General features: G+C 43.1%; 1 protein-coding gene across 1 annotated transcript; it reads left to right on the top strand.

The window, feature by feature from the left end:
• The first annotated feature begins 1966 nt into the window (after positions 1-1966).
• On the top strand, positions 1967-17981 carry DLL4 (delta like canonical Notch ligand 4). Its single transcript, XM_032769059.2, has 11 exons — positions 1967-2410; positions 2547-2810; positions 3409-3466; positions 4542-4811; positions 6272-6332; positions 6415-6545; positions 7771-7940; positions 11577-11796; positions 12379-13087; positions 13905-14013; positions 15894-17981. Exons 1-11 carry the CDS (start codon positions 2357-2359, stop codon positions 15897-15899), a joined length of 2052 nt encoding a protein of 683 aa, XP_032624950.1. The 5' UTR covers positions 1967-2356; the 3' UTR covers positions 15900-17981.
• Positions 17982-19707: the final 1726 nt, after the last annotated feature.

The following is a 19707-nucleotide window of genomic DNA, read 5'->3' as shown; positions in this document are numbered from 1 at the left end:
GCCGGTCTATAGTTCACTGGTGCAGTAGGAGAAAGCAGCTGCTGGACCACGCTCGACTGAGGACAAGAAAAGAACAACAGTCATAGGTGCTACAGGTGCGGTGTAGAGCGGCTCCACTCCTGGGAGTGTTTGTGCCGAATCATTCCGGCCTCAATTCAAGAGTAAACGCCACGGTTCGAATTTCAGCGAGTCTTTATTTTCAGTAGCTGACTCTAAACGCAGCAGAAGTTAACGCCAGTTTTTGAGGCGAGCATTTTTTCAGCACCCTCCTGGGATGCCGGAATTATAGTTCTGTCCATTCCAGGCATTTCAGCAACTCTCGGTTGCACCAGGGCATGTCTAAATTGACGATTTGCTCCCTAGAGCATTTCAGATTTGTAATGTAGCCGTGATATTTCTTCACAACAGTTCTGTCCCCTCCTTGCCCTCCGCCTTTCGCTGTTCCAAGTTCTAAAGCTCTTCTAAAAACAAGTGAGGATGAAAATCTAAAAATGAGACTAAATAACAATCTCAGTTTAGATCGTATTCCGACATCTATTTATCGGTTTCCTCCGATCAAAATAAGCGAGGTTCCGGGCTTTTGAGAGAGAGTGGATTTGGGAGTTCGAATTGTATTGAAACACCTTTGTATAAAAGTGTATCACCAATTGATAGGACATTTTCCAAATGATTGGACCAACTGGTTGTTATACAGGTGATCTGCAGCAGAAAGGGTTATAGCCTTACGCTAGGCCGTGGTGTAAAGGTGGCAAGACCTCATTATCATACAGCTGAAGGTTTATCTTCCCCCAACCCCCTCCTTTTAACAAGCTGAAATAAAAAGCCACATGAAAGGCCTTCTCTGTGCTTGGCTTTAATGAGGGACACGCGACCCAACAATAAGCACACATTGCAATCAGGCGGCTTTACTGGCACACGCCAGCCTTGCAACTAGCAGGGTACACTCTTAGTCCAAAAATAGCTACTAAAAATCTGTTTTACAAACTTTGCAGTGATGCTAGGTTTGTCCCCAAAATAATCCAAGTTGATCTTACATGTTCCCAGTTCCAATTTGATTTAACTTTCCCTGAAGGTCACCCTCACCTGAGTTTATCTTGTCAACGTGAATGTGGCCGCGGGCAAACGGATTCCAGGCTTTTGAAGCAAAATGGCTTGCTTGATTTTGTAACCGATTTGCCAGCATTGTGACCTGTTACAGGACCCTCCTTTAAACGGTTAGGCAGAAATTAAAGACATAATCAAATTGAGCTTGAGAGAGCAAAAGAGAATGTGGATGGAGGTTTGTGGTTGGTTGTTTTTTCTGCTCCCTCTCTTGACTGCCTGGTGAATTTCCTTAATTGTGATTAAAAATAACTAAAAGAGCGAATTCAGATGCCCAGAGGCCTTCCGCACATGTACCTCAAGATTAACATGTATGATCCAGGACGGGGAAGGCAACATTGCAGGGGTTTATAGCAGTGACAAAACTTACAGTGTTTCAATTTTTTATAAGCACGATTTTACTTTTACTTTCTAGCTGCTATCACCACAAGTAGGCAAGGCAGGTAACTTCGTCACTAAAGGGCTGTACTACTTGGTGCAATGTTTGTCTTTAGCGATCATTTGTCTGGAAGGAATTTGAAGCTGAATGGCGATAGCGTAAAATAAAAAAACATATTTTTCATATTTTAGCCTCTATTGTTTGGCTACTTTGGAAGGTTCTCTCCTTGGACAAGCGTCTGCTTTTCGATGGAACTCTCCCAGTGTGAGTGCTGTAAATATCTCAACAGATGCTTGGCTTGTTAATAATCAGCGCGACTCCTTGGTGGTCAGTGCAGCAGCAGCAGCAGGGTATTAATTCTGGATATGAGGGCTCCCACAACATTTGGTTCTTTCTCCAGAAAGGAAAGATGAAAAAGGGGGAGGGATCGCCTGTGAGTCTGACTGACAGTTTACATAATGAGCTTGCGAGGACAAGAGGCAACTATATAAACAGCTCGAAGGGAAGCAAGTTTTCCATTTACTGAGCGCTGTTAGCTCCGGTGAACGAGGAGCGGTTCAACACTAAACACTCCCCCTGTGCGTCTCTCACTAAATCCATTCGGTTTTGGAGTTTATAAAGGCGACTAAAGCAATCAGAGTTTGGTCGTTGGCTGCAGGATTAATTCCCAGAGGGGGATGGTTTAAACACCTGGATTATACCTTCCATTTTCTGCTGGTGCTTGGGGAATAATTGGAAGGACAGGGTGTTCTGGCTGAATTGTCGTGACGACTTTTTGTCTCAAGGAAGAAGCATTTACTTGGACCAATTGAGGAATATCGGAGGAAAATTAAACCCAATTCCCACTAAAAGTGTGAAGCTTTGAATAACAGGAGGATGGCAGCTTTGCGCATCTTTGGCTTGACGTTTCTGTTAATGATTTTGCAGCAGGTAATCGCTCATTGAAAAAAAAGGGGGTTCACTGAATGAGTGGTCCTAAATGTAATTGGGTGATGGAAGCCAGTTGTATGGCAAAACCTGGGGTAAGCGCTGATGTGGCTCTTTTGTATGTCTCCTCTTTGTGCAGAGCGTATCCGGCTCTGGCGTCTTCCAACTGGAGCTGCACGAGTTTGCGAATAGCCAGGGGTCCCTGGCTAGCGGAAAACCGTGTTCGCCCCACTGTAGGACCTTCTTTCGCGTCTGTCTGAAGCATTTTCAGGCAGTGGTCTCTCCGGGTTCCTGTACTTTCGGAAGCATCGTCACCCCAGTTCTGGGAGTAAACTCCTTCAGCGTTAAAGAAACGGAGAGATTTGGAAGCCCCATTAAGTTACCCTTCAACTTCACGTGGCCGGTGAGATCCCACCTTAAACATGATTTAAATTGTGTGGAGGGGGGATAAAGGGTTAAACAGAGTGTGCTGTTAATCTATAGCGAAAACAAACTACTTTCGTCCTTAGACTTATTTCCATAACTTCCTTGTAAAGAAAAAAGAGATGGAATATTGCATCCAGTCTATAAGCATAAATGTCGGTATTACGTGAAGAGAGATGTAAATATATCGAAGCTGGGAAAATTTGCATTCAACAAAACGTGTGTGGGTGCGGGAGGCGCGGGGCAAGGGGGTTGAGAGAAACCTTCTAACCATCAAAGGAGAAATAAAATGCCCTTGTCAGTGAAAGACAAGAGAAACGTTTCCCCAAGAGATTAAAACAACCCTAAGGAAGCTCCGTTTCATTGACTCGGACAAAGTAATGCTATCTGCAATTAGATTAATTAAAATGTGTATCTCCGACCTGGCAGCACTACGGTTTCCTTGTTTCACCCAATTGTTTCAGCTGCAAGGAAGACTCTGTGACAGACCAAAACCTTTTTTGATCAATCTAATTCAAGATCTCGCTTGTCTTAAATTCTGTATCTTCCTCTCACTTATGTTTTGTTTCCATTTGCAGGGAACTTTCTCACTGATCATTGAAGCCTGGCATGCTCCTGCAAATTACCTTCCAGAAGGTGAATATGACACTGCACTTAGCAATCACGAGGGGGCGACCGTTTCCTAAAATTCGATACTTGTCTGTAAACTAATCCGAAATAGTTAACCTGTGAACGTCACTAGACAAGTTTTAAAGTAAACTAAATTGACCTCATTGAATTCCGATGTTTATACTATAATCTCGGTGCTAGCTTTATCCTACAATCGGGAGCTATTCCCTAAATGATATCCATCAGGTTTGCTTTGATTTTGTCCCCTACCTAATCTCCAACACAATTGCGTTTCCTCCAGTTTATTTTTGGCGTGGGAAAGAAAGGAGCTCTTTGGTGAGAAAACTACAAGGCTGCCAAAAAGTCATGACTGCCTTTTCCTGTATTTTACACCTTTTTCAAATTCCGCCCTTTGGAAAAGAAATAATGGCTTTGGGATGTTTTTCTGACATAGAGGAAAAGGATATTTCAACAGCACAACTGTTCTCACTTTGAAAAGCTTTCTGCAAAGCCTCTTAGATTCATGATTAATAATCATTGATACTAGAGACAATAGCTGAAGTGCTGTTCCTGAACTCCACACTGGTGTGCTTTGCATTAGCACATGGTATGTGCCTTTTTTCCCCATATCGCATGCAAACAAATGGCAGAATGCACCGTGCTTCTTTGAAATTGTCCTTCCAGTTATTATCCCTTTATCTGACGTAAACCATACAGTGATGTTTACGTGTTGCTATGAATAATGCACTGTTTCCGGGCCCGACCTTGGTCCTTTTTTCATTTAAACGGAAAAATAGTAATGCTATCACTGGGATCAGGATCGGTGCCATTGCATCGATAAAGTACCGTGCATTGTCTAGTTTTTAGAACTCTTTAACATTTTGATCTTTAGCCGAAGTGGTGTCACTAGTTGCGCTGAGCAGTTGTGGGTGGCATTGGTTGGGGAGGTGCCACTGTGGATTTAGCATAGAGTCAGGGCACATCACTGGGAGGGCAATGAGATGCACGGTGGGGTGGCACTGGCTCTGGGTTGCAGTACGGGGGAGCTGGAGGGGGCTGTGTCTCGCAGCAGCACTGAGCCCGAGCTGTGTGCGTGCCGCAGGTTCCCGGGCGCCGGCCAAGGAGTGGCTGATCAGTCAGGTGGCGATCCAGCGGCCGCTGGCGGTGGGCGAGAACTGGTCCCAGGACGTGCAGAGCAGCTCGCAGACCCAGCTGCGCTTCTCCTACCGGGTGATCTGCAGCGAGCACTACTACGGGGACAACTGCTCCCGCCTCTGCAAGCGCCGCGACGACCCCTTCGGCCACTACGTGTGCGAGGCGGACGGCAGCCTGGCCTGCCTGCCGGGCTGGACCGGCGAGTACTGCACCGAGCGTAAGTGACACCGCCCGCCGCTAGCCCCCGGGGCAGGGGGATCCTGCCACGCCCCTCCCCCGCACTTCCACAGCGCTCCCTTCCAGGAGTCCTATCGGCCGCACCCGAGGGGCGGAGCTGTCGCGCGGGCAGCCGCTGCCGCCTCGCGCCTGTTGACGGGCTGCCCATAGGTGGTAAAGCTGCGAGCGGCGCGTGCCAGCGCCTGGGGGCGGGGAAGGCGGTTAGCCCTAGTCCTCCAGCGCAGCTGCGGAGGCTGCAGGCAGCAAAGGGCGCGCGCTGGAGCCAACAGGCTGCGAGCTCGGAGCGCGTGGCTCTGCGGTGTGCTGGCGCCACAGGGAGTAGTGGCGGGGCGGGGGCGAGCCCCTGCAGCCTCTTCCCAGCCGCGAACCCTTTGGGGCCGGTGATTCGCCTCCCAGGGCGGCCACAGCGCGCCCTCCCCCGTGCTGAGCGGCTTTGCCAATGCCTCCTCCTCAGCCAGCCCCGCACACTGGGGAAATCCGCGGGGCGACTGCAGGCTCCTGCGGCTGTTAGCGCCTCTTTCCTGCGGCCAGCCCGCCCCTACAGGGGGTACTGACTGTGGAAAGAGGGTGATCCTGCCAAGCCTCCCTAGCCCCCCATAACAGAGTCCAGGGAGAGGCTAGTGAAGACAAGTGTAGTTCGCACACGTGCTAGCAGGGCTAGGAGCTAAAGAGAGTTTCTCTCAGGCACTGCCTTGTCTTCACTGGGAGTTAACCCCTGGCCCTGCCTTAGCCCTAGCAGTTGATGAGAACAAACCCTTTTTTTTTCCTAGCTGTAGCCAAGACCTAACAAACAGGTCCTGTCCCCAACCCCCTTTACACAGTTAAATAATAGAGCTACACGGAGCCCAGCCTCACACTGACCCCTAGGCTCACAGCACTGGAAAGAAAAAGACATTGTGCCCAGTGAGGCCTTGCCTACAGTGGCTTCCCTCCTCCCCCTCAAAACTTTCAGCTTCTTGGTACTTCTGGTGCAATTCCACAGGTGGCAGCAATGGTGAGAGCTAGGGTAGACAGGACAGCAACGTTTTAACCACTGTTTTAACCATCTATAACCACTGTTTTAACCATCTATATTCTGAGTTCAAATGACAGCCGCTTGCCCATGCTCTTTCTTTCACCACTGCTACCCCCAGAGGAGATGCATCAGTGGTAGTGCAATAGTGAGACGACAGGCTACCTCTTCTTATTTTTTTCTCAAGCTTAAAGAAGCAGGTGGCCATGTTTGTTGTGTAAACAGAAAAACTAAAAGACACCTGTGTTCACAGCAAATGCTGGCATTCTCTTGTTCACTTCTTCCTGCCTATGATCTGAATTTTTAAATGAAAGTTTTAAAGTATGTTGTAGGTTTCAATATATTTATTAAAAAGTGATTTTTTTAAAGTGTAAACTATATTGCCAAATGTTTTTAAATCTGCTTTTTGTGTGTTTTTTTTAATATAGCCATCTGTCTGTCTGGTTGTACTGAGCAAAATGGATATTGCAACAAGCCAGGAGAGTGCATGTGAGTAGATGATGATCTCAAACTGAACTTGACAGCATCTTTAACCTTTTATTGTAATTAACATTTTAAAAATTTTTTCTAGCTGTCGTCCTGGCTGGCAAGGCCGTTATTGTGATGAGTGCATTCCTCATATAGGCTGTCGCCATGGGACTTGTAAAACACAATGGCAGTGCATATGTGATGAAGGCTGGGGTGGCCTCTTCTGTGACCAAGGTTAGTTTGTGTATTTGATGGTACTGAGCTAAGAAATGTTAAGGCTTGTCTACACAAACATTTAATTCGCTGCAAGCTGGGGTGTGAATCTACCTCCCTGCCCCCACTAGCCTGCTTGTAGACTGCTCTAATCCTTTGAAAAAATTAGAGTGCTCTAACCAATTGTTAATGTGTCTCAGCAGGGTGCTTACGGACAGTTACTCCACAGCAGGTTAGTTAGTGCAGGATAGATTCACACTAGCTTGCCTTGAACTAATTGTTTGTGTAGACAAGCCCTAACGCAGAGCATCTGGAATAAATCTCTTCCAGTGAAATGCCAATAGGCAACAATTTGTTGAAAGTCTCCATCATACTAACTCTATTAATAATATACATGAAAACACAAATTAACATTTTTAACTGTGGCTTTTTCTTTAAAAACTGGTTGAAATGCTGAATATGCAGTCTTTTTGCTTGTTCAAACAAGAACTGTAAGTTCAGCTATTTATTAGTAGAAATAAAGCAGTTTACTAACTCCAACAGAAGTAAACATGGCCATTTGAGCCTTCCTTATTTCTACACATGAGGAAGTAAACTCATGATGAGTCTGGAGTGGGTGAGAAAACTCATAGAGCAAGATTGAAAAGCAGAGGTTCTGTTTTGAGGGATACCAGACCACTTTACTTGCTCACCCATTGAATTGCTGAACTTTACCCAGCTGAATGTGTCCTCAAGGCTATAGTTATATTGTTGAAACTGAGATCATAAACTACGGTTGTGAAACAATGTAAATAGCTGCAAAAATGGTTGTGATATGGTTAGGTTGTTAAGTGTGAATAAGGCAAGGCTTATTGTTAAGTTTGTCAAGGCAAAGGCATGTGTTGTCTTTCACAGGATGTACACTTTTCAACTTGATAAGTGCACATCTAAATCCCATTAAGGCTAATGGGTTTATACATACACAAAGGAGAGTATACTACGGCACTTATATAGTTAAAGGTTTGCCAGGTCTTCCATGTTTCGGAGCTTAGATATACTGTGATGGGAGAAATAACAGATTTATTGGTTATTTGGAGAGTTAAATAATCTGTATTCATTCTGCTGACAACAAAATGAAAACTCTCTTAGCTGAAACTATATTTTTTTTGCTATCTAAAATGTTTGTTTTCACTTTTTGTGCTGTCATATTTTGACAAATGAGTGGGTTCTATTAGGTTGTCAAAATCTCTAACATTTGTCTTTGCAGATCTCAACTACTGCACCCACCACAAACCATGCAAAAATGGAGCCACTTGTCTGAACACTGGCCAAGGCAGTTACACATGTTCATGCAAACCTGGTTTCACCGGTGTTGACTGTGAACATGAAATCAGCGAGTGTGACAGCAACCCCTGTAGGAATGGTGGTAGTTGCACGGTAAGAGCTAATTTTAAATGTGAAGCCAGTCTGAAACAGACACAAGTATATCTTTTAAAATATGGCTTGGTAACAACACACTGGGAATTTGATAGTTGACAGGTCCATTGCTAACACTCTCAGATAACATACTGAACCCTTTCCTGGAAGTGTCAGGGGAGGAAGTTTATTATAGGAAGAGATGTATTGCCTAGATCAAAACTAGTCAACTGAGCCTTGCTGGGGAGGCCATTATGAAATCCATGCAAGATGCTGGCCTAGTAAGAGAATAAATATCAAAAATAAACTTCCTCAAACCAAAATGCACACAGAAATGTACTAAAACCTTTTTAGCCATCAATAAAGGAGTAAACCTGCATTACACTAGAGGAGTATAATATCATACAATATGAAGCTGATCTATTAAAACTTCTGTACAAGCTTATGCATTTTAGAGCATTCTGCTGTCTAGTGTTTCAATATATTTGCAGAACCATTCAGTCATTAATTTTACCTGTTGAAAAAGAACAATAGATCATGGATATCAAATGTGCTCTGTATATTCTGCCTGAAGCCAGTGCATTAAGCCCCGCTGTTCACCCCCAAGGGCTCACAAGGATCACACTCAGAAATAGCAGAGGGTTTCATTACGGTTTACAGGTGGGTCTCTTCACAGAGTAGCAAAATGGGCTACCGTGCAGAGGATGAATGGGCAGCTTGCAACTGTGTTATCAGATAACCCACACAGTGCAGGCCTAAGAGGGCCCTGGGGATCCTATTAAATAGATAGTGGTAAAGTTAGTAGTGTCTTTATTTAGCTGGCCATTTGGATCCCACAGTTGCACCTGCTCAGCGTGACTAATTCAGTGAGTACCCCTACTCTGAACGTGTCTGTCTAGCAGGGTGGATAAAAATCAATTATTTTAAAAAAACTTTTCTAAAAATTGGATTTTTTATTTAAATGTGATTTTTTTTTTTTTTTTTAGTGAAATGCTTTTTGAGGGAAAAAAACTTCTAAAGATAGTTTTAATTAAGATACATTATAGCTCAAAGGTATCTCATCATGGAATAGGGATTATAAATTCTAATTCTATAGTATGAGACAATATATTCATGTAATGTTTAAGAAAAGTTTTGTAAAGGAGTTCCAATACTTCATGGATTAGGGACCCAATTTTATGGGGTTCCAGGGGCTTCTGTACATTATTTAGGTTAATCTTTCTATCTACCCAATGGCACTCAGTGCTCAGTCTAGAACAGGGGCAGACAAACTTTTTGGCCTGAGGGCTGCATCTGGTTTCAAAAATTATATGGAGGGCCTGTTAGGGGAGGCTATGCCTCCCCAAACAGCCAGGCGTGGCCCAGCCCCTGCCCCTTATCTAACCTCGTCCCCCCTCGCTTCTCACCACCTGATGGCCCCTCTACCCCATTCAACCCCCTGCTGTCTGTTCCCTGACCACCCCCGGACCACTCCCCCTAACTGCCCCCTGTCGCCCCATCCAACCCCCCTCCTTCCTGACTGTCCCCCTGGGACCCCTGCCCCATCCAACCACCCCTTCACCCTGTCCCCTGACCTCCCCCGAAACTCTTGCCCCTGACTGCCCCCCACCACCCCATGCCCAATCCAACCAACCCTTCTCCCTGACCGCTCTCGGAACCCCCGCCCCACATTCAACCCCCCAGTTCCCCACCCCATCCACACCCGCAGCCCCTGACCACCCCCTTGCCCTCTATCCAACCCCCCTCCACCTTTCCCTACCCCCTTACTGCTCTGCCTGGAGCACCGGTGGTTGGTGGTGCGGGCTGTACCAGGACAGGCAGCCATGCTGCCTGGCTGGAGCCAGCCATGCACCATGCAGAACACAGCACCAGGTCAGGCCGGGCTCTGCAGTGGCAGTGCCCCAGGAGCTCGCAGCCCTGCTGCCCAGAGCATTGCGCTCGCAGCACAGTGAGCTGAGGCTGCAGGGGAAGGGGAACAGCAGGGGAGGGGCTGGGGGCTAACGTCCCTGGCCAGGAGCTCGGGGGCCAGGCAGAACGGTCCCATGGGCCAGATGTGGCCCACGGGCCATAGTTTTCCATCTCTGGTCTTGAAGATACCATCAGAGATGCTTAGTTTTGCAGTTCTCAAACTGTGGATTTGTGTCTCCAGAGATAACATGCTTGTTAACAGCAAAAATGTTTTTAAACAAATAAATAAATAATATAGAGAGGTGAGAAATAACAGACCTCAACAAATTTGTCCCTCTGCAAATCTGTGTACACAGAGTCAATCCCTTTCCTCTCTCTAGAAGTGCAGACTTTCAAAAAGTTCAATGAATAGAAGATTGTTGGGGCAGAATAGATCTGGATAAGGAGGAGAAGTCTGAAGATAAATGTGAGAAGGGAGGGACAGGCAGTAGAAACAAAAGTGAAACTGTTTGAGCAGCATATGCCAGAAGTCTTGAGGTCTTTCTCATTGATTTGAGATCTACCAAACCATTCTCTCATTAGAAGGGAAAACCTATAATGGCAGCAGGCCGTAAAAGAGACCCAGTTTGGGAATAAGAACCATTCAAGAAATATATGTTTGCTGATGATGATTTAAAGAAAGTCGCACCAGTGAACTGGTGGAAGTCACTTAAGCACTTGGATTCAAAGACTGTTAAAAGTGAGATTATCACTTCAACAGCAGTAGCGTCTTCTGCCGGTGTAGAAGGAGTATTTTTTTCCTTTGGACTAATTCATTCCAAACTGAGAAATCGTTTGGGACCTGAAAAAGCAGGAAAGCTTGTTTTTCTTTTCCAGATTATGAACAAACAGGAAAATGAAGGTGAAGACAACTGAGTTAGCTGCAGAAGCCAATATTTTAAGTTTCTTATGTTGACCTGGCTGACATAGACGATATAATTTTTTTTAATTAATTAAAGTATTTTAGTTAAAAACAATTTTAACAAAATAAACCTGATTTTAAAAAACTTGTATGTTTAACTAAATTCAAAAATTCATATGCTTGTTTTGTTAAAATATATGTTTGCTGTTGAAAAAAATCCAGAATACATAAAGTTGTTGTTGTTTAGTTAAATAAAACAATGTAAATGTCTGTCTGGTGATGTTCTCCTCCTAATACAGCATGGCAAGAAAATCCTCCAAATATTAATGATTAACCTATTGAATTGGAGATAGTTCACCTCCCAATGATTTCATACATATCTGCTTCAATTACTGTTGGTAAATGAAATAACCAAACAATCATTCATTTTCTGATATAGCTGTAAAATTAACCTGAAAAGTTTTCAAAATAAATCATTTAAAAAATGTATAGTGTGTACCTTCTAAAAATGAAACCTACATCTATTTCTGAGTTGTGAAGAATATGTATTAAGGTTATAACAACCAACAAGAATGCGCTTTTGTGTAGAAATCCATGATTAAATAGCCTTCCTGACTGGTGATTTAAATCAAATCCACCCTCCTGTCTAGTGACTTAATCCTTCTGAGTCCCAGCTGCATTTTTTTCTCTAAATACTTCACTGGCTGCAGAGAACAATATATTCCCATCAGGTAGATGAGGAGGGATGGAAGAAAGTTTGCTGTTGATCAACAGAGGCTACATGAGAGTAACTGCCGTTGAATAGAGTCAAATAGCAAAAGTCCAATGTTAAGTTTTTAATTTTGCAGGATATGGAGAATAGCTACCATTGCCTATGTCCCCCTGGATACTATGGTGCTCACTGTGAGCATAGTGCCTTGACTTGTGTTGACTCACCTTGTTTTAATGGTGGCACATGCTTGGAAAAGGACCAAGGAGCCAGCTACACTTGCCGTTGCCCTCTCGGCTTTACAGGATCTAACTGTGAAAAGAAAGTGGATAGATGTACAAGCAACCCTTGTGCAAATGGTAAGTCTTCCCATGAGGAGATCGTGTGTATCTCTTGATCCTTCACACTTTCAGTGCAAAAGTGATAGACATCTTTAATTTGATCTCTAGCCCTTCCTCTGTGTTATCAGCCTACCTCTCCGGTTATATATTCACTTCCTATCCTGGCCGCACAAAGGAACTAACACTGTTTTATTGTATGTAAATTACCAGTGCATTAGAGATTGCAGGAGATTTATCAAGGGAAGGAGGAAAGGGGAGAAGTGTGCAGACTAAATTAAACTACCTATATATTAAAGGGACAAGGTGGGTGAGGTAATATCTTGTATTGGACCAACTTCTTTTGGTGAGAGAGATTTCGTCACCCACCTTATTTCTCTATTATCCTGGGACCAACATGGCTACATTGCATACATTATATTAAAAGGACGTGATTATAAATCACAATAGCATGATTAGGCAACTTGTAGAGCTTTGCATGTTGTGTTTATGTAAAACTATTTCCCGCCTGTTGCAGTAATATGAATTGCTTACCGAGGAAGTGACTTAGTGTTCAGGATGACGTCCATTGCTGACTAAACTTTTTATTGTATTTTTTTCCAGGTGGTCATTGCTTTGATTTGGGTCAACTCCGTGTGTGTCGTTGCCGTGCTGGTTTCTCTGGTCAGAAGTGTGAGATAAATATCAACGAGTGTGCTAGGAATCCATGTTCCAATGGGGGCTCTTGTCATGACCTGATCAATGACTATACCTGCACCTGCTTGCCAGGCTACACTGGCAGGAACTGTGACGTTAAAACCAGAGATGAATGTGCCTCTGGGCCATGCCAGAATGGGGCCACGTGCTATGGTGAACATTATAAAGCTAACTTTCTTTGTAGCTGTCCTTATGGCTTCATGGGCAGCCGTTGTGAGTTCCCGGTTTATACAGTGCCCGTTCCATATCCTCCTAAACCTATTCACTGGATAGCTATATCCATGGGTGTGGGACTGGTGGCTTTGCTTGTATTATTCTCCATGATAGCTATGGTCCTCAGACAGATGCGGAGGCACCCAGAGCAGGACTTGGAGACAATGAACAATCTATCTGATTTCCAGAGGGACAACCTTATTCCAGCTTCCCAACTCAAAAACACCAATAAAAATAAAGACCTAGAGGTGGACTGTGGGCTGGAAAAATCAAACTACAAACCTAAGAACCATATATTGGACTATAACCTGGTAAAGGATCTGCCAAGCAGAGGGACACAGGAAGATAAATATTACAAAAGTGAAAAGTGTTTAGGAGAGAAGCCTCCCCTCCGATTATACAGGTAAGAGTGCAGTTTTCCCCGGTAATTGTTAAGCCACATCTGTCCAAGGTGCATATGAGAGAAAAGGCAGTTTTTCATTCAGGGAGCAGAAGTGTGTGGGGGGAGGGGAAACAGATAATAGGTAGGGTGGGGACTCTTCAGATTGGAGCATGAGTGCCTGTCAATTAAACTCTGTTTCTACCCAGGATGTGGCCAGCATGGGTAATGGAGGGGACTGGCAGTCAGTCCACTCATGAAAATAAGTAGAGTCTTTCCTTCCCAACTAGATGATGGAGGGACAAGAACAGATCTATACTGAGATTAAAAATAATTATTTCAGATCTTAATAATGTAAAGATTAGGACAGCCTTCCCAAGAACATCCTGGTTTGTGGGAGTGGGAGGGTTAGAATAAGAGCCATATTCCAGCCAAAGAGAGAAAAAGATGGGTTTCCATTGGTTCATTCTTTTGATATATGTACAAATCTCTCACTTGGATTTCACATATGGTTTAAATGCTGCATTGTAATGCTGACATTGCAGGAAATGAAAAGGGACAGGAGATGGAGTGGAGTAGTAAATTATTAGATAGGGCACGGTGGAAGTGTAGCAGGACGGAATCCTCTTTTCAGTTGTAACCTCTGCTCATTGTAGAGAACACCTGAAACAAAGATTGTTACTTGATTCAGGGTATTACCTCATCTTTTTACCCATTTTCCCCTTCCCATTCATCCTCTACCTTCCCATTTCTCCTATGGATATTTCTAGAAGACCTTTATAAGGGATTTTATTATCTTCAGAGTCCTTATATTTTTACTTTGTCTCTGTGTCTCCCTTAGTGAAAAGCCAGAATGTAGGATATCAGCAATATGCTCTCCAAGGGATTCTATGTACCAGTCTGTCTTCGTGATAACAGAGGAGCGGAACGAGTGCGTCATAGCCACAGAGGTAAGTGCACAGTTCCCTAAGACTCTACCAAGGCAGTCATTGATTCAGAGTGACCGGGCAAGTCATCTTTCAAAACTGAAGTCTGAGAGGGTGGCAGTTGTATTGCAGGGATTTCAAGCACCCTCTGGTTTTCATCTATACTATGATCAAAGGCTATGATTGGCAGACCATCAGTGGTACATGAAACTCTTTCTGGTGACCCACAGGAGCACCAGAACAAACAGAAAATCCAGAGGGGAGATATGGGAAGTAGTCTAGCTTATTTCTTTCAGCGGTGCTAAGCTCAGAAGTGAAGTCAATGGGAGCGGAGGGTGCCCAGCACTACTGAAAATCAGATCATAAAAGTTTAATGAGTGGAGGCAGTGGTAAATAAGATTACTTTCTTATATACATGGTCCACAAAATGAAAAAGTGATAGATCCTAGGCCATAGACATAAAGCTAGGAGAGTCCCCCCAACAGCAAGAGGACATAAGAGAATAATCCATGGGTGGTATCTGTTCTATGGGAACACAGATATAGCCATGGAGTTCCATCAATAGATGTAAGATAGCTGAATAAGCACCAGGAAGAGTACTGTGAGGCCTGGTCTACACTACTGCTTAAGTCAATGTAAGTCATGTCACTCAGGGGTGTGCAAAAAGCACCCCCCCCCGAGCAACGTAGCTTACATCGATTTAAAGCGCTGTCCACACTGCACTATGTTGACGGGAAGACGCTCTCCCACTGATTTACTTACCTTCCACTTCTCGAGGAGGTGGAGGACAGCCATCAACTTATCGCATCTTCACAAGACGTGCTAAATCGATGCTACTGCATCAATGGCAGCAGTGCCGATTTTGTGTGCTAGGTGTAGACAAGTAAGGGAAGGGCACTTAAATCCCTTGCCACACGGGATCCCGTTACTTGTGTAGATTTTGATGTGTTATCTGAGAGGCCAGGGGACAATACAGAAACAGACCTTTACAGGAAGAGTTCAGCGTGGGGTAGGGTTGAGAATTTAAACAAAAGCTGTTAAAGAACTGAATATTTACTGAGGGACTAATAATCATTTGGAAAAAGGCCCAATGAGAAGTTAAGGGTAATTTAATGCCAACTGTTGGCTTTCTTATCTGAAGAAATACCTTGAACTGAGTTTGCTCTATTTCTACTTTTCTGCTTATTTGTCCAGTTTGGTACTGTAGTTTCAGAGGAGGAGAAACCTACTGTGGCATTAACACTCAGTACAACAGAATTCTAGCTCCTCTAAGATTCCTACTTAAAAGGCAAGCTGAAAAATAGTGGGAATACAAATCAGATAAAATAGAAAGCTTATGGCTAATGGAAAGATTTTCAAAGGTGCACATGGCAGTTAGGTGCCTAATTCCTACTAACAATCAATGGGAGTTAGGCCCTACTTGCTATATGTGCCTTTGAAAATCTCCCCTAATGTTTTCAAACCTGGCTGCCTAAAATTAAGCTCCTAAATCCATATTTGGCATTTAAATAAAAGTGGTTTGGTTTTCAAGAGTGCTGCCTGATGATTCTTAGCATTTTCGAAAGTCAGGCAAATTTGGGTTTGGAAACCTGACTTTAGGCAGCTGGATTTGAAAATCTAGGTCAAAATTAACTTGCATTCAAACCTGCTAATTCACTTGTAGAAAGTGAGGCTACTTGAAATAGGGCAGAGCTGTTACCTAGTGATTCTCTGACCTGTGGGAGTCAGTGAGATAGCCTCATCCCCTCGGTACTGATTATTAAGCTGCAGAAAGCTCTGGCTTAAATTAGTTTGATTTGGATGTACTTGGTTTATTGATTTGCTTGTTTTATTTTAAATCTACAATATTCTACACATGTTGCCTTCTTCTCAATCCTTTTTAAAATTATTTTATTTCCTGACAGGTATAAGACTGAAGGGTCAGTTTGTATGCACCTCAGATTTGGTGATGCCAGGAGATGGACATTTGTTGCATTGTTTACAATTCAGAACTGGATTGGATTTTTTTTAATTATATGCAACTTGCTGCTCTCAGGAGGAGGCTGGAACTGGGTGAACTGGACAGACTGTGAATTTACCGAAAGATGCAATACACCTTTTTGTTTTTAGTGTCCTTGTTTGACATTTGATACAAGGAATTTAATTGGCTATAAAAGAGGGAGGGGGCAGAGGAGAGAAGAATGAAAAATATGTTGTTTTGACTAGCTTTTTAAATGATATTGAGGCCAGTTCCTCGGGACAGGCCTGTGGCTTTCCAAACTCTAACTCTGAGAGATTCCAGCTGGACCAGAAGGCACTTGACTATCACTTATACATGCAGATGTTGCCGTGGAAAACACACATGAAGAAAAAGATATCTGCATAGCAATGTATTGGATACAGAATAAATAAGACCCCAATTTCTTTCCTAGGTTTAAAAGTGCCTAGAGCGTGTCAGAATCTAGGGAGCCCAAACAGAGACTTGACTGCCTTCTTTTGCAGTACCTGACCAGTATTGGGCAGGGGTCGTTGACACTTCCTGCTGCTCATTTATTTACATCTTCTTGGCTCCAGCTGCATTTATTTCAGGCAATTTAACGGGTATGGGGAAGAGGGATACTGAATTTATGTTTCTGTCATTTGGTGTTGCTTTTGAGAACTTTGGACTTGAGCAGTAATTTGGGACACAGTTCCATCCCTGAAATGATAGCGGACTTTTCCACATCTAAACTGTTGAGAAGGGGTTTGTGTAATGAATGTTTGTTGCCTCTTTCCCCTCGGTATGAGGAGAAACATAATACCAGCCCTAACTGAAAGCCTTACAAATGCGTTTCAACTCAATCACCTACTGGAACCTACACATGCTGAGCTATCTCAGCTCTTTTTATGCCCTTTGCACTACCAATGATTGTGAATAGAAGTGAAGTTTTTCTTCTGACAACTTTTTTTTTTTTTTTTTGGCAAGGACTTGGGCTTTTGTGTTTTGATTCTGAATCAGGTGCCACCTTCAACTGCAAATAGTCTCAAAGTCCTAGCTGTTACTTTTCAAAGGAGAGGGCGGGGTTTATTTCCCTATCCTTTACTTCCCTATTGTAGAAACCACCTCTTCTCTCCTACACACAGTCCTTTCACCCCTGTTGCAAATGCCCAACAGACAAGCAGCATCTGAGAGGCCCTCTTTAAGGACAGACTCAGAATATAATTTGAAGGCTCTAGGCTTGTCCTCTTTGTTTCACTCCTGCCCACAGCAACAGGGAAATGGAGAAGCTACTCCTTGAATGCAGAGGTGCAGTTCTGAACTGGTAGGTTCAGTGCACATAGACTATCTTATATATACATTTACAGCAATAATATTTGACAGCCAAGTGGAAAGTGCTGTGACATACTGTAGTGATAAGAAAACTGCGAGGTGGGGCGGAATGGGGAGGGAGGAAACAAGATCCCATACAAGGAAGCCTGGGACTATGCTATCTACTACTGTTCCTGACCTTGTAAATCCTAGTATTGGACTAAACCATCTGCTGCCTTGAACTGTTCAGGCAAGGTCCCGTCCTAATGTCCACTACTGATCTTCTGCTCTGACCACAGAGATCATTTTGAAGATGACCTTCAGAAATCAATAATATGGATTTTAGTTTGTCTGTTTGTAGTTTATTTTGAAGTCTAGTATTTCAGTAATTTAAAAAATCAGAAGCACTGAACTTTCTACATTTTATAACATTATTTTGTATATAATGTATATTTATAATCAAACCAGAAGTGTAAATATGTTTACTTCTCATGTAATGTTTTTAATGTGATAAAGTTTGAATTTTATTTTTTTTTTCAAACACTGAAAATACCTTTCTGCTACTATGAAGTTTATGTGGTTTGTCTTTTTACCCTCAGATTTCATGATCCTATGATATACTGCAGGTGTAGGCAATCTAGGGCATGCATCCCGAAGGCGGCACGCAAGCTGATTTTCAGTGGCACTCTCACTGCCTGGGTCCTGGACACCGGTCTGGGGGGCTCCGCATTTTAATTTAATTTTAAATGAAGCTTCTTAAACATTTTAAAAATCTTCTGTACTTTACATACAACAATATTTTAGTTATATATTATAGACTTATAGAAAGAGACCTTCTAAAAACATTAAAATATGTTACTGGGATGCAAAACCTTAAAGTAGAGTGAATAAACAAAGACTTGGCACAGCACTTCTGAAAGGTTGCTGACCCCGATATACAGGGTAACTCCTTGTCCCAGAAGCAAGTTTGACTGGTCAGCTCTCCACATCCACCCCAAATTTACATCTTAAGCAGACTTGCTGTTAACCCACTTTGACTATTAACTGACATCAGAGAGGTTGTAGTATGGAACTGAGCTGACAGAAAAGTTGCTATTGTGCATTTACTCTAAACTTTTACATCCCTATACAAACTTCTTGCAGATTTTATGTGCTTATAAATTGGCAAAATTAACTCCTTAGTAAGGTTTGCAGTGCACTTACAGGTAAGAATTAATCACAGTAGATCAGTAATACATTTCTTTCAGAAACTCCTTGAGTAAGGACCAAATCTTGTCCTCTGCAGTTTATTCTTGCATAGCATCCACAAATTTGGACTTATAGAATTTATTCCTGCAAGTTTAATTGGGAGTAGGTTTGTCCCTCCCCTGTAGAGTTTCATGCCCTCTTCTCCCAACAACATCACAGATCTCTTGGGAGCTGCATGGTGGGCCTCTGCTTCCAGGTGGTATATTTCCCAGATCCTTCTGCTCCAACAGCATCACTATCCTCTTAGGATATCCAAAGCCCTCGCAGAGGAAGCTTCTGCAAGCAGTGGAGGGAACTTGTGTGAGATAATGCTGACATGGTTAAAGACCTTTGGACATATATATTATTTACATGTAGGCAACTGAATCTCTTACTGCAGCATACAAGTCTGGCAGTAGTGCATCTATACTATGTGCATAAACAAATTGTAACAACAGGAACAGGAAAAGGTTGCTCCTCTCTTAGTTACAAGTGCCAAAAAGCATGTTAAATTTTATTCCAAATGACTGTTTAAAAACTTTTAAAATATATATGTATGTTTTTAAACTACAATGTCCATTATCACAAAATTTTTACCATTACTAAACCACTGCAAGTAACTCTTGATAAAACAAATACAGAAAGATCCGTAATGTATAGCAATGCTATTATTGAGTGGTTTGATTTGTGTCTCTTACTAAGCAAGGAACTGAAGAGCAAAAGTAGCTTTTAAATACTAATCAATTTCCTTGGCTACCACTTAAAAACATTCAAGATGGAAAACAGAAATAAAAAGCTCTCTCCTATCCCCAAACAAACATTCACCTTGTAGAGCAAATTATGAAAAACAAGCCATTGACAAAAAGCTGAGCAGCTGCTCTCGGCTTGCAGCCCTTCCTTGGCAATGAGAAATAAACCCAACAGATGCCTCTCTTAATTGAACACACGGATTACATACACACATGCACTCTGTCCTGCTTAAAACAAAACACACACAAAATCAAACAGGAAAATAGCCAGAGAGCTCTTCCTACAGCACTAGGCAAGCAGCAATGCAAAGACCAACAAGACCTAGTTTTGCCTGCTCAAAATGAAACAGGAAATAACATCTGTAGGCTGGAGGGAGCTGAAGCCATTAAAACCCATGGAACAGATTATGTAGCTCCAAGTGGTAAAATAGGCACAGCACATGCTTTTGGGCATACCCACACAGGAAAGACGAA

The sequence above is a fragment of the Chelonoidis abingdonii genome, chromosome 4 (assembly GCF_003597395.2).
Source record: "Chelonoidis abingdonii isolate Lonesome George chromosome 4, CheloAbing_2.0, whole genome shotgun sequence".
Taxonomy (NCBI): domain Eukaryota; kingdom Metazoa; phylum Chordata; order Testudines; family Testudinidae; genus Chelonoidis; species Chelonoidis abingdonii.
This window is presented reverse-complemented; position numbering and strand designations above follow the sequence as displayed.

What these genes read in the sequence shown, in the direction of transcription:
- DLL4 (XM_032769059.2), top strand. Translation starts at nt 2,357, where the DNA reads ATGGCAGCTTTGCGCATCTTTGGCTTGACGTTTCTGTTAATGATTTTG. An exon ending in TGGCCTCTTCTGTGACCAAG is followed by an intron (nt 6,546 to 7,770) that starts GTTAGTTTGTGT and finishes TTGTCTTTGCAG; the next exon opens with ATCTCAACTACTGCACCCAC. An exon ending in GGAATGGTGGTAGTTGCACG is followed by an intron (nt 7,941 to 11,576) that starts GTAAGAGCTAAT and finishes TTAATTTTGCAG; the next exon opens with GATATGGAGAATAGCTACCA.